At 31.7% G+C, this 13,506-nt stretch overlaps 1 protein-coding gene across 1 annotated transcript; it reads right to left on the bottom strand.

Moving 5' to 3' along the window:
• Positions 1-2,572: 2,572 nt before the first annotated feature.
• LOC145333047 (C-type mannose receptor 2-like) lies at positions 2,573-12,265 on the bottom strand. Its single transcript, XM_080178194.1, has 25 exons — positions 12,213-12,265; positions 11,828-11,927; positions 11,328-11,417; positions 9,751-9,801; positions 9,559-9,612; positions 9,073-9,108; positions 8,860-8,898; positions 8,609-8,728; positions 8,422-8,517; positions 8,266-8,327; positions 7,654-7,735; positions 7,330-7,377; positions 7,145-7,183; positions 5,521-5,640; positions 5,241-5,336; positions 5,034-5,095; positions 4,736-4,808; positions 4,395-4,625; positions 4,249-4,287; positions 4,020-4,139; positions 3,608-3,706; positions 3,333-3,397; positions 3,074-3,140; positions 2,898-2,979; positions 2,573-2,634 (listed from the first exon to the last, which is right to left on the bottom strand). Exons 2-24 carry the CDS (start codon positions 11,925-11,927, stop codon positions 2,963-2,965), a joined length of 1,806 nt encoding a protein of 601 aa, XP_080034320.1. The 5' UTR covers positions 12,213-12,265; the 3' UTR covers positions 2,573-2,634; positions 2,898-2,962.
• Between the last annotated feature and the right edge of the window lie 1,241 nt (positions 12,266-13,506).

The following is a 13,506-nucleotide window of genomic DNA, read 5'->3' as shown; positions in this document are numbered from 1 at the left end:
TACGCGCGAAGCGCGCCGCAAATTTTTTTTACCCCCCCCAAAATTTTTACCCCGGGGGTAAAATTTGCTTGGGGGGGGTAATTACCCCCACTGAAATCTGTTGGCAGGGGTAAAATTTGTTTAGCCCCCCCAAAATTTACCCCCGGGGTAAAATTTTTGGAGGGGGTAATTTAAATTTTATCAAAAATTTAGTATTAAAAATGCGCGTGAAGCGCGCAAAAATTTTTTTTGTTAGAGATTTTCTATTTTGGGAGGGGGTATTTACCCCCCCAAAATTGTTTGGGGGGGGGGGGTAAATACCCCCTCCTAATTGGTTGGGGGTGCCTAGGGCACCCCCAGGGTAGGGGTAAATTTTAAATGGGGGGGGGTAATCGCCCCATTACCCCCCCCCCTTGGACGCCTATGGACATGTGTGCCATGCTCAGCAAAAAAGCCTTCATTCTCATTATACTATGAACACAGTAATTTAGTTCAGGCGCTTGTGATATTTTTTTTTAATCTCTCAGCTGCAGCTACTTATCTACAGCAGCTTACATTAATTTGTCAAAACTTTTTACCTGTATCCAAGACAAAAAGTGTATTTTAGCATAGATTTTTCAATAGTTGAATTGGAAACTAAAACTGAAATATTTTTATCTGATTTTGGTTATATCTTTTTGTAGCCAAGGCTGTTAGTATTTTGTCTTCAAAAGCAGCTGGCTGCCACAGTGACTTGCCAAAAATATTTTTTTGTCATTGACACTTGTAAAATAATTTTATTTCTTTTTTTTCATTTTTCAATGAATAAGGTACAGGGTGTGACAGCCAAATAGTTGCGTATTTTTTCTTCACAATAAATAACAAAGATCATTTATCTTTTAGTATTTTTATTGAAAATCAAATCTGGGACAGCGTACATGTGTGAGTTATTCAAATACATTTCATCAATATAACTGCCGTTGGCCTTAATACAGTCTCTGAACCGCTTGCAGGCTATAACTAGCATGTCCATGGAGAGGAATACCTCCTTTATGGATGTCATGAGGGAGGCCTTGTTGGTATGAGGCTGTCATTGACGTGTGTTTCAACATAACCCCACATAAAATAGTGCAAAAGATTGAGGTCTGGTGAATTAGGAGGCCCCAAATCCTTGGTGACAACGTCAAAACAGTTCACAGTTAGCCACTCCATAAAGTTTTTTTGACACATGGCAGAGTCCTTATGACAGTTAAGATCCCTAGCCATGGCCCCCTTGACTTAGTAGGGTCCTCCTCCACACCTTGACGACGAACTCAGTGTCCACGACCGTCCCTGCAGCGCCCTCGTCCTTGGGGATCCTCTTGGCATCAATGTCCCAGAGATAGGTTTTTGAAAGATGCCGCGTTTTTTCGACAATTTTTTAGACATTGATTGATTGAACGAAGACGATGGGATTTCAACACAGAGTATACAACATAAGAATTCAAAATTTTAAAATTATTATTTTAGCTATTTATATAATGTCTAATACAACTTAAATCCATTTTCGCTGCATATTTATTAATGCATCTTTTTAGAGCTGTGTTAGACATTATACAAATGGCTAAAATAATAATTTTAAATTTTAAATTCTCAAGTTGAATACTCTGTTAAAATCGTACGGGGCATTGATCTTCAAGATGAAATAAGGTTTTTAACAGAGTATACAACTTAAGAATTCAAAATTTTGAATTATTATTTTAGCCATTTGTATAATGTCTAACACAGCTCTAAAAAGATGCATTAATAAATATGCAGCGAAAATGGATTTAAGTTGTATTAGACATTATACAAATGGCTAAAAAAATAATTTTAAAATTTTGAATTCTTATGTTGTATACTCTGTGTTGAAATTCCATCGTCTTCGTTCAATCAATCAATGTCTAAAAAAATTGTCGAAAAAACGCGGCATTTTTAAAAACCCCATCTCTGGTGTTCTCTAGCTTTTTGCAGACACTCTGAACACTAACAGTATGTAAATTGACTGCTAAAATCATAGCAATCGTTTAATTCAAGATTTCACTGCCATTATTAACCAAAAGCAATGATTCTGGCGCACCTCAGAAGCTGCCCGTCCCACTTGCAGTTAGATATATGCTTGTAGGATGAGGCCATGGTAGTATCTAAGCTAAAAAACGTTTTCGTACACGCCAATGTACCATTCAGGGTGTAAAACTTTTTTTTATGTTTTCATTTTTGATTTATTAAGCTTTAAAGTTGATCAATGCTCCCTGTATATCCAACAAGCTGAATAGATATGGAATATTTAGAGGGCAATTAATGTGGTTGTTTTTACTAAGATGTGTTGCCCCCCAAAATCACCAAATCTTTACAAATATTTCATTTTAAATTATTTCAAATATTTTTCATTATCTACAGTTATATTAGTGAAACAAAACATTGAATAAAAACAAAAATTTATTTAAAAGCAACAAAATTTATACATAGCAATAAAATTAAAAATCAAACAAATCAATATTTCCAAAACAATTAAATATCCCTTCACCAGCAAATTTATAGTATCATACTGAAAACTTTATGAGAAATTAAGATAACAAAATTATACACTAAAAAACAAAATCTCTTCTAACAAAATTACAAATCTAAGTTTGATACCAAATGTTGTTTATTTGTACACTAGCGGCTACGCCCCTAGAAGCTTCAAGGGGGCACTCAATTTAGGAAAGGGAAAAATCGACCTCGCTCCATTTTAAATTTGAATTTCAAAAGAGAAAAAAAAATTTGGGGGGGGAGGGGGTGAAGACACCCACCCCAAAAATAGTTTAAAACCTTCCCAGGACCTATAAAAAGCTTCACTGTAAAGAAGAACAATATCGGTTCAGCGGTTATCGAGATCCTTCGGGACAGACCAAAAACGCTTATTACTTTATATAATAGGATGATATCACTGTAGTAATACAAAGAAAAGTTTCATATTTAATCTCTGAATTTTCTTTTTCTTAACTCAGTAACCAATTGAACCTAAACAAAATAATCTTTTAGAAATAGTTGTCTAATGTGATGTATAGACAGATGAACAAGATAGCTAATAAAATAAATATAAAACTAATAATACCTTGTATCTTACAGACAGCTCTGTAGGGATTGCCACAATGTGTCACAATCAAGGTGCTATAGGTGGCCTAGGGGTTAAGAAGACATTAATATTAGGCAAAAAGTAGGTTTAATTTGCATTTTTGGAATTTCTGAATAACAGGAATGATTTTTGCTTATAAATATTTAACATACTATTTGTATTATTACTGATATTAAACTGTATAAATATGAATTATGTTGTTAAGATTCACATTTTGTAATTGTTTCTAAATTCTTACCATTATACAATTTGCATTGCCATTAAGATTATCTGGCAGGCCACTGTCCCAATAGGAAAATTCAACTGTAATGAAGAATGTAATATTAAATTTATTAATTTAAGATAAATACTGATATGAATGCATATTTTTGTGTCAAAGGATTGGTAGATATACAACTTCAATCAATTTTTCCCAAGCTAGATTTATAATTTTTTTATGGCTTGGATAAGAAAGGAGTTTGTTTGTTTAATCTTTTTAACTTAAAAGCAAAAATATAATTTAAAATAAAATACCTGGAGATCCATCTGTCCATTTCCAGTCTTCTTCATTTTCATCATAACTTCCACCTAACCAAACCTGACCAGTGCCATAAAAGTTTCCAAACATCAATTCTTAAAAAAAAAGTTATAAATAAATCAAAATTTTTATTCAAATATGAAAATAATCTAACTCATTGACATTATTATTCTAATTTTGTAATAATTTTTATTTAGCTTGAATAGTTTGTGTGTACAGCTTTTTTAAATTCAATAATATTAAATACTAATTTGTAACTTTGTATTGTCTCCACTTTATAGAACTCTAAGAAATTACTGACAAACATGTCCTAGCCTTACATAGAAATGTAATAAAGAATTTAAGTAAGGTTTCACATAGCTACAATTTGTTATGAAAATTTTATGATTTAGCTAATCACTTACTAACCTGAGATAAAGGCTTGATCCTGTTGTGAGTGTATGGATGCCAATTCAGCACCTTGAACTTCACAATTTCTTCTGGCATTATACCAGTCAGTATCATAAGGCAATACTTTGTAACAGAACCCTGAATGAAAATTATTTTAAAAATCATCTCAAGCATGAAAATTTTAAAGTTATTTTGTAAAAAATCTATTTGTATATTCATAAATGAAGTATTGATAAGAAGCAATTACCTGTAACTTTATCTTCTGTCCATTCATCTTTGCATCTACCTTAATTTAAATACACATTTGTATATTTTTCAACAATATATAAAAGATATCTGATGCATATTTATAGGGTTTTTTCATTTTAATGATTATGATTAACTGTTGCTTACTTTTTGTGGCTGTTCTCCTTGTAGCCTGTGTCCTTCTTGGTGCAATACTTGTTGTGGTATCAGTTGTTGCAGTGGTTGTAGTAGTAGTTGAAGTAGTAGTTGTAGTTTCAGTTGTAGTAGTAGTGGAAGTAGTTGTTGTAGATGCTGTAGTAGTTTCGGTTGTAGTAGTAGTTGTTGTTGTGGTAGTAGTTGTAGTAGAGGTTGTTGTTGAAGTTGTAGTTGTTGATATACCTTTAATTGAAAAAAAAACAAATTTTTATGACAGCCCTTTTATGGTATACAGAAAGTAGGTATTATTAACCAATTACAGGTCAGAAGATTAATGGTGAATCTGGTGTTACCTGGTATTTTACATAGGGGAGAATATTTATCATCACAGTCTCCATCCCACATAGATATTGGCTGGTCACCAGCCTAGAAGTTAAATCTAATTAATGTATAATGCAATAAGATATGCAAAATTCTTAAAGGCAAATCTATAAACAAGTCACAATTAAACCCTTTGATTAAATAATAATTCAAAGTTTATAGATTTTTAAACTTTTGAATAGTAATATTTGCCCCCATTTGGTGAACTCCATGGAGAACAAAATATATATTAAAATATAATATTGAATCTAAACAATGAATAAATAATACCCTAAGACAGTCACCATCACCATTTGGTTGACCACTTTTCCAATCAAGGATACTCTTTGGAACTAAAATATGAGTTTTTAAGTTTACAAATAGCCTGATCTACAAAAGTATCTAAATAAGATGTTTATTAACAACTTTGAAGGTTGTAATTTTGTTTAATCAATAAGCTTGCCCCTTAAAAACTCATTAATGTAACACAATTCATACCTGAAGATCCATCTGACCACTCCCAGGACCCTTCAACAATTTCATCTGTTCCACCTATCCAAATGCCTCTTGTATAACCATTTTGTGTGAGAAATTCTAAATAATAATGTAATTGTTAGGTATAGATGAAGCAGTTGATTGTTATGCCATAAATTATTTGTATTCAAAGATTTTACTGTGACAGAGAAAATTTTATTGTAAAAAAGATAAATAATGAAAATTTGTATTTTTTATGCGACTTTTTATTATAAGAATTTGAATAACCTGGTTAATCCCTTACCTTTCACAAATGCCCATTCTTGAATTGAGCGTATGGAGGTAAGTTCAGCTTCTTCAGATTCACAATTTGATTTGGATGTATTCCAATTTACTTTATCTGACAGTACTTTGTAACAAGCTCCTAAGCACATTATAGTTGAAATCTTCAAAACTTAGTAAAATGCAAAATGTTCTAAAAATATTCAAATGTCTAGATCACAAACAACTTTTAGAGGTCTACAGATTTATTCTGTAGGTCAACCTAAACAAGTACAACTAACAAATGTCTTTATAAAATTAGTCAACCTATAGCTTCTTTAGGTCGACATATGTCTTTTGTGAACTAGGCTAAAGGAATGTCAAACATTTAAAGAAAAATATTCAAAATGTAAGAGTACAATGTCATGAAAACCTTCATGATTTAGGTGATTTTCATGAAATCACCTAGTTTTACAAAATAACAATAGGAATATTTAAATTAATCTTTTATTAAGAAAAAATAAAATTTAAATTAACCCTTACAGATCGGGCCCCAATTCCCACCTTAATAGATCGGGGGGGGGGGGGGGGGGCTCAAAGAGCCCCCCCCCCTCTATCTCGGCTCCTGGTACAGATAAAGACGTAAAATTTTTTTCTGGTGGTTCATGTGTATTTTTAGAGAAAATTACTTTTTCTAGTCATAGCAGTCAGACCGCTCCTTAGCCGCTTTTTAGCGGCCAGCCGCTGAATTTTAAAACAGCTGTAGAGCGGCCAATTTTGCAGCTAGGATGACCAAATTTTAGGACGAACTTTTATTTTTCATAACAAAAAAATTACTTTTTCTGATCATCGCCGAAAAACGGCAAATAACGGAAACCGCCATTTTCGGCGGTTACGGCGGTAAAACGGCGGTTGGCGGCGCAAATTAATATTTATATCTGTTTATTATTGCTCAAGGATTTACCAAAAAAAATTATAGGTCTCTAGCTGTAATAGAAGCCACGATATTCATGATATTGTCTGTAGTAAAAGCCGGACAAAAATCGGTCATAAAGTCGGTCAGGGAGCGGTCAAACGGTCATAACACCACTTTTCTCAGATGGTCATTGATATCTAAGTATTCACAAAAAAAAATTTAGGTTTCTACCTTATACACAAAAGTCATAATGTAGAAATTAAGATTTATTTAGAATTTTTTCTAATTTTTTTTGCTACCCAACCGACTTTGACCGGACACCACGACCGACACAGACCAGATATCCTAATAAAATCAACTCTTGCCGACGTATAATTACTAAACTTAAAAAGTCATGAAGTTACAGCTCTCCATCTTACCTACAAAAAAAATGAGATTGAAAAAACTAGAGGGGGGGGCTCTTTGAGCCCCCCCCCCCCCCCGATCTGTAAGGGTTAAGCAACACAAGAGGGCAGAGAAAATATATAGATAATTTCTTTATTTTATAGGCTAAATTAAATTGCTTAAAAATCTATGATTTTGTCTTGCCTATTTAGTTTTCTACTATTTAATTAGCAGAAATTGGCTAAGAAATTTGCAATTTTTGCCTCAGAGAAAATTACCCTTATATTTTATTCTTATTTGTTAACACCAAATTGTCTACAACAATAATCTAAATTAAAGAAGCACTTCATTAAAACAGTAAATTTACCTGTTGCAGGAAATTCAGTCCATCCATTTGCACATCTATCTGAAATTTTAAAATCAGATAACATATAATTACATTTATTTTATTAAATTATTACGAAATTTTCTATTTCTTATAAAAAAGCATCATGCATATTAGGTTAAGTATAAAAATTAAAATGATCATAATTAAAAAAAAACTATAATTACTTGATGAGGTAGTTGGGGAAGAAAAGATATTTGATGTGATTATTTCACCTGTAGAAAAAATTAATGAATGTTAAATTAACTTTATTAAAAAGTTCTCCTACAATGCAGAACTAATTTTACAAGTAGTTACAAAGATATTTAGCTTCTCCATTCTATGAATTGTGTTAATGGAGTAGCCCTAAGCTTTTGTCACATTAAAGGAAGCCTGCAAGAAATACACAACTTTAATTGCTAAAAGACTACAATACCCTAAATTTGAGGTCTTTAGCTTTAAAAACAAAAAAGTTATGTATATAGATAAAATTTTGTAAACATGACAATAACCTGCTTTTTTGCATACTGTGGGAAGATTCTTCCAATCCGTGCAAGCTTCATCAACCCATTTTAAACTTGCATGCCACATTGCCTTAAGTATATCAAAATCAAAATTTTATGTTTTGTCTAACTACAGTTTTAGATCCGAACCCCCCCCCCCCCCCCCCTGGAGACTTTGTATTTTTGTTCTAAACCTCAAAGCTAAACTCATCTACCTAAAGGACACACAGAAAACTGTCCCGAATTTGTATTAATTTTGAGTTACAAGACTCCAGTTACGTCATATTTTTCTTTCCCGAAAAAGGGAAGGGGGAAAGAAAAAAAGGGAAGGGGGAAGAAAAAAGAGATGGGAGAAAAGGGGGTTTTCCCCATCTCTTTTGAAGAGATTTTCTTCCCCCCTTCCCTTTTTCGGGAAAGAAAAATATGACGTCACTGGAGTCTTGTTCCTCAAAATTAATACAAATTCGGGACAGTTTTCTGTGTGTCACCTAAAGGATCCCAGCCAAAAACATGGCGGTGTATAAGTTAAATTATGAGTACTTTACTTTTAGCATTTTAAACTAAATGTATTAACATTGTTTTTGATTATTAGCCTTAATCTAAATTGAAATTATACTTTACCATGCAGTCTTGATTGTCTTTGCGGTTATTTGGTTGTCCAATTTGCCAATCAGTATAGGTCACTAAACATCAAATTATGTTTTTTTTTTGTGAAAGCTATAACTTGTAAAATTTGTGTTATCTATTTCTAAAACAAAATAGATAGTCTAGATTTACCTGGAGATTGATCTGCCCATACCCAGGTTCCTTCTTCCTCTATATCACTACCCCCAAGCCAGAATCCAAGTTTTTCATTACTGTCCGTCAGAAGATCTAAATATACAAAAAAAATCATACAATATCTTTTTTTCCCTTTAAAAGTTTTATATTTTCCTTTGGATGTTACTAAATTAAATTCACTAACCTTTAATGAAATCATTTTCCTTGCTTGAGCGGATTGAAATTATTGTAGCATTTTCAGATTCACAGTTGCTTTTTGCGTCCTGCCAGTTTGTTCTGTTTTCCAAAAGCTTATAACATGATCCTAGAAACAGTTCTATTAATTTTGAAATTTTTAACAAACATTACTATGACAACAAATAAGGCTTCCAAGATGTAATTGACCTTTATTAGTCTTATACATTTCTGTGCAAATTGCATATTTTACAAATTTACCTGTTTCAGATCTAGAAATCCATCCATCTTCACATTTCACTAAAAATATATATAACAAAACTATAGTTCAGGCTTGGTAAATTGTCTAACTACCTTTTTAAACAAATGAGAACTTTTTACATTTAGTATATGGTAATAAAATCAGTTTAATGTAAATAGCATGCATAATTTTTTTTAAATCCATGAATTAAGTTAAATATATTGGTATATTACCTGATTTTGATGGGATAGATTGTGTGAATGTTGAATCTAAATATGTATCTTTCATTTGTAAATTATTTTGGATCTAACGCAGTTCACGGTAAAATATTGCTGGTAACGAATATTGCCAAAAATCTATGAATTTTAAAGGCTGCTAGCTGCCAAACGGCTGAACGTACAGATCATGCCCGCACACTGTTTTAAGCGGCATAAGAAGGCCAACAAATAATCTGGAATAGTCATAAATCAATAATGCATAATTATCTCTCAGTGCAGAGAAATGCGCGAAAAAGGCCTATTTTACGCGTTTTATCTTCAGTTTAAATTCATAGATTTTTGGCAATATTCGTTACCAGCAATATTTTACCGTGAACTGCAGTAGATCCATTATTTTTCATTTCTTATATACATGTTTCTAAATTTCTCTGTTATTTAATAGTAAAAGGTAATCACTTTGATAATGATTTATTTTCTAATATTTCAGGAAAATGTACTTACTTTTATTCAAAACCAAGAAGGGTTTAAAATCTGCTGCACCATCTTTTAAATACTTCAATAATAGTTTGTTTAATTAATACAACTTAATAAGATTAAACTTAATTGAAATAATATAATATTAATATTTAAAATTTATAAAAGTTTATTCTAAAAAAAGATATTTTAATTCATGTATTTTTTAAAACTATTCCTGATCACAGTAACCAAACAGTTTCTCACAAATGACTCTATTTCCTGGCCATCCTGAAAATAAAATTAGATTTAAAAAAATATGATATTTTCTGTTAAATACCATTTCTTTATAAGCTCTATCAACTTTTAGACCATTAAATATACACAGTGCCTTCGAAGGTGCTTTGAATTTAGTGTCAGAACCTAAATTGGGACATAGTGCATTTCATTACCCTAGGTTAGGTAACTTAATTTCACTTTTCAATAAAATCTAAAATGGAGTGGTTTTTGAGAAAATTAGATTTAAAAATTTCAAGTTCAATTTTCACCCACTAGGAGTTACTGCATAATCATGACAAGAAAAGCAAAGATTATTTATTTAAAATTTTGAACAACTTTGCTTTTATAAAGTCAGTCATAAAACCTCTCTATATATGATTTATTTAAGGCTGAATTTCCGTGACCTTAGCAAAGCAATTGATAAAAATGGCCATTAATTAACTCACTTCAGGAGTGGTTTTATGAAGAAACTAATAAAAGCAAAGTTGTTCAAAATTGTAAATAAATAATCTTTGCTTTTCTTGTCATGATTATGCGGTAACTCCTAGTGGGTGAAAATTGAACCTGAAATTTCAAATTTAATTTTCTGAAAAACCGCTGCATTTTAGATTTTAATGAAAAGTGAAATGAAGTTACCTAACCTAGGGTAATGAAATGCACTATGTCCCAATTTAGGTTCTGACACAAAAGTTTAAGCACCTTCATTTGCACTGTGTATAATCATTAACATTAGCACACACACTACAGTTACTTTAATACTTTCCTTCTTGAAAATCCTTATTATTATTTATTAACATTGTAGATGTGTGTAGATTTTCTCTAACAATTTCCTCAAATTGGTTAGGACATAAACAAAATCCATGCCGCCAACCATCTGGGGATCCTTAAAATTTTCATCATTTATTTGGGAAAATGAATAAATGAAAGATGTTTTGATGATATTTGTTTATCCCCTAGCCAGTTTAAGAAGCTTTGAGATGGAAAGTATAGAATGATTTTTCTCGTATTCATTTGAATCCGGTGGATAGGAACCGGTTCTCATGAATACGAAAAAACTATGTCTAGCATCGTATTATATCCAGTTTTCTACGAATATAGAAATGTACAATCATAAGATTAAAACTAGTTTTTTTAGCCGGTGCCTTCGGCACCACGGGGCTAAAAAAACTAGTTTTAATCTTATAATTGTACATTCTATATCCGTGGAAAGCCGTTTATAATACGATACGAGAAATAACTATTCTCGTATTCATTCGAATCCGGTGGATAGGAACTGGTTCTCATCCATACGAAAAAACTATGTCTAGCATCGTATTATATCCAGCTTTCTACGAATATAAAAATGTTTTAATCTTATAATTGTACATTCTATATCCACAGAAAGCCGTTTATAATACGATGAAAGAAATAACTATTCTTAAATACATTTGAAACCGATTAATATCCAGTGGATTAGAACTAGTTCTCAGCATAGTGTTATATCCAGTTTTCTACAATATAAAAATGTACAATCATTGCGAAAAATAACAATTAAATACCTGGTTGTTGCCAGTCAGTGCAGGCATAGAAATAATGTGCACAATCATCAGTGGTCTGTGGTGGATTTCTAGCCATGGTAAAATCCCAACCTAGAAAAAAGATAACAAGATCAATCAAACTTATCTAGCAGATTGCTGTAAATAAATTTCTTCAATTAAAGTAAAAGAATAGAGAAGACATTTAATGATTTTGTGTTGGGTCTTTGAAATGATCTAATAGAGTTGGAAATATAGAGAGCAATTTGTTATCAGAAAAAAGGGTCTCCGCCAATTGGGCCAGGTAGTATGGATTATACGTATTATTGTACAAATACATTTTTTTTACTTTATTTTTTTTGTTTTCAATATTTAGAATTTAGAATTAATAAGCAAATGCAAATGTTTTAGAAATGTGGTTTTATATACAAATGTTGTTAGTAGTAAAACTATAAAAAGTAAAATATATCACTGAATTATAATGAAAAATCTTTATTAAGTGTGATTTAAAACAAAAGTAGCACCTCTTCTAACTATCCTTGATGGCGATGGTCTGTAAACCTCAACAACTGCATTTAGATTTCCAAATCCAAGTATTATGGTGAACAGTTCTAATATCCTCATCTAAATATTAGTCAACATTTAAAAACCTTACAACTAACCTCTACCCATCTTTTCTTATATGTAAAATGAAATTGTATAATTTACCCTGGTTTTATCTAAGCCTAACTCTATCTTTTTAATTAGCTGCATATTTTGTTATTAAATTTAGCAAAAAAAGGCAAGATTTTGAAAGTTTTTAAAATTATTAAACTATTTTTTTCTCACATTTTAAACATTTTGAACTTTTATATATTTTAATCCCTACTATTTAAATTAATCAAACACTTTTTTCCCAAACATACATACCTCTATATAAGTTCCTTTATGATTGAGATATAAAACACAACTGAGCTAATTTCTTCTGTTTGTCAACTTATAAATCTTTTATATTTAATGAGAAAATAATGCAGTGATGAGTGCTTAATTAATTTAGAAAAGAAATTAATTCCTAACTATTTTGTTTAAACCCATTTGCAACCCACTATTGTACAGTTTTGCAGATTATGTATCAAGGATAAGTTTATTAGTAGCGAAGCACAATTAACTATTAAACATTAATGACGGTCGGACATTTTTTTAGCAGGTTTTAGGCTATTTTTTAATTTTCCACATTTTTTCCCATATCTTTGGCGTTTATGATCCGATTTTCAAAATTTTTTCAGTTATAGATATCAAATTTAAATTTCCCGTCGTTTGAAGAAAACAACAATGACGGTCAGACTGCATTTTGTAGGTTTTTGGCTATTTTTATATTTTTTACATTTCCTGGGGGAAAACACCAACGACGGTCAGTCCCTTCCACGAACTTTTGTGCTTCGCTACTTATGAATGTTGTCATCCTTGTTATTATTAGTTAATTATTAATATCCAATAGAATGCTTGGATAAATTGGGTAATAATTGTTGTCAATTTTGGTTGCTAATATGAACCTCATTTATTGGTCAGTTTAATCATCCAGTAGGAGGGGAGATGGGATGGTGTGAATGGGGTAAATAAGGGTATCATTATTTTAGCCAGTCATTATTTTAGGGTACATAAAAATCTGATGCAATATCCAATTAATAAAATATCAATTTTATTATTATAATTTCTTGTTTTTTGTTTTGGGGGGGGGGGGTTTACTTTTCATTTTTTGGGGGGGTTGGGGGTGTCCCACCCCCCAAGACAATATTTTATAACAATCCCAGGACCAGAAGAGTAGAGCCCAATCGGTTCGGTGGTTACTGAGATCTTAAGCTTCAGACAGACAGACGGGCAGACAGACAGACAGACATCGTACTACTTTGTATTATAGACTAGCGGCTACGCCCCCTAGAACCCTCTAGGGGCACTTAAGGTAGAAGGGAGAAAAGTCGACCTCATATTACTTTACATTTCAGTTTCAAAAGAGTAATAAAATATTTTTTTTTGGGGGGGGAGGGGAATGAAGACACCCTTCCCAAAAATAGTTTAAAACCTTCCCAGGACCTATAAGAAGCTTCACTGTAAAAGAGAACAATATCGGTTCAGCGGTTATCGAGATCCTACGGGACATACAAAAAACGCTGACTACTTTATATAATAGGAGATAACAATGTTTGAAAACAGGGCTTTCTTGCCT

This window comes from Acartia tonsa, chromosome 12 (genome assembly GCF_053477335.1).
Source record: "Acartia tonsa isolate MP-2025a chromosome 12, ASM5347733v1, whole genome shotgun sequence".
Classification (NCBI taxonomy): Eukaryota; Metazoa; Arthropoda; class Copepoda; order Calanoida; family Acartiidae; genus Acartia; species Acartia tonsa.
The sequence above is the reverse complement of the archived record's forward strand: the minus strand, read 5'-3'. Positions and strand labels throughout refer to the sequence as shown.

What these genes read in the sequence shown, in the direction of transcription:
- LOC145333047 (XM_080178194.1), bottom strand. Translation starts at nt 11,927, where the DNA reads ATGAGGATATTAGAACTGTTCACCATAATACTTGGATTTGGAAATCTA. An exon ending in CTTCTTGGTTTTGAATAAAA is followed by an intron (nt 9,109 to 9,558) that starts GTAAGTACATTT and finishes ATACATATTTAG; the next exon opens with ATTCAACATTCACACAATCT. An exon ending in GGATCAAGCCTTTATCTCAG is followed by an intron (nt 3,707 to 4,019) that starts GTTAGTAAGTGA and finishes TTTTTTTTTAAG; the next exon opens with AATTGATGTTTGGAAACTTT.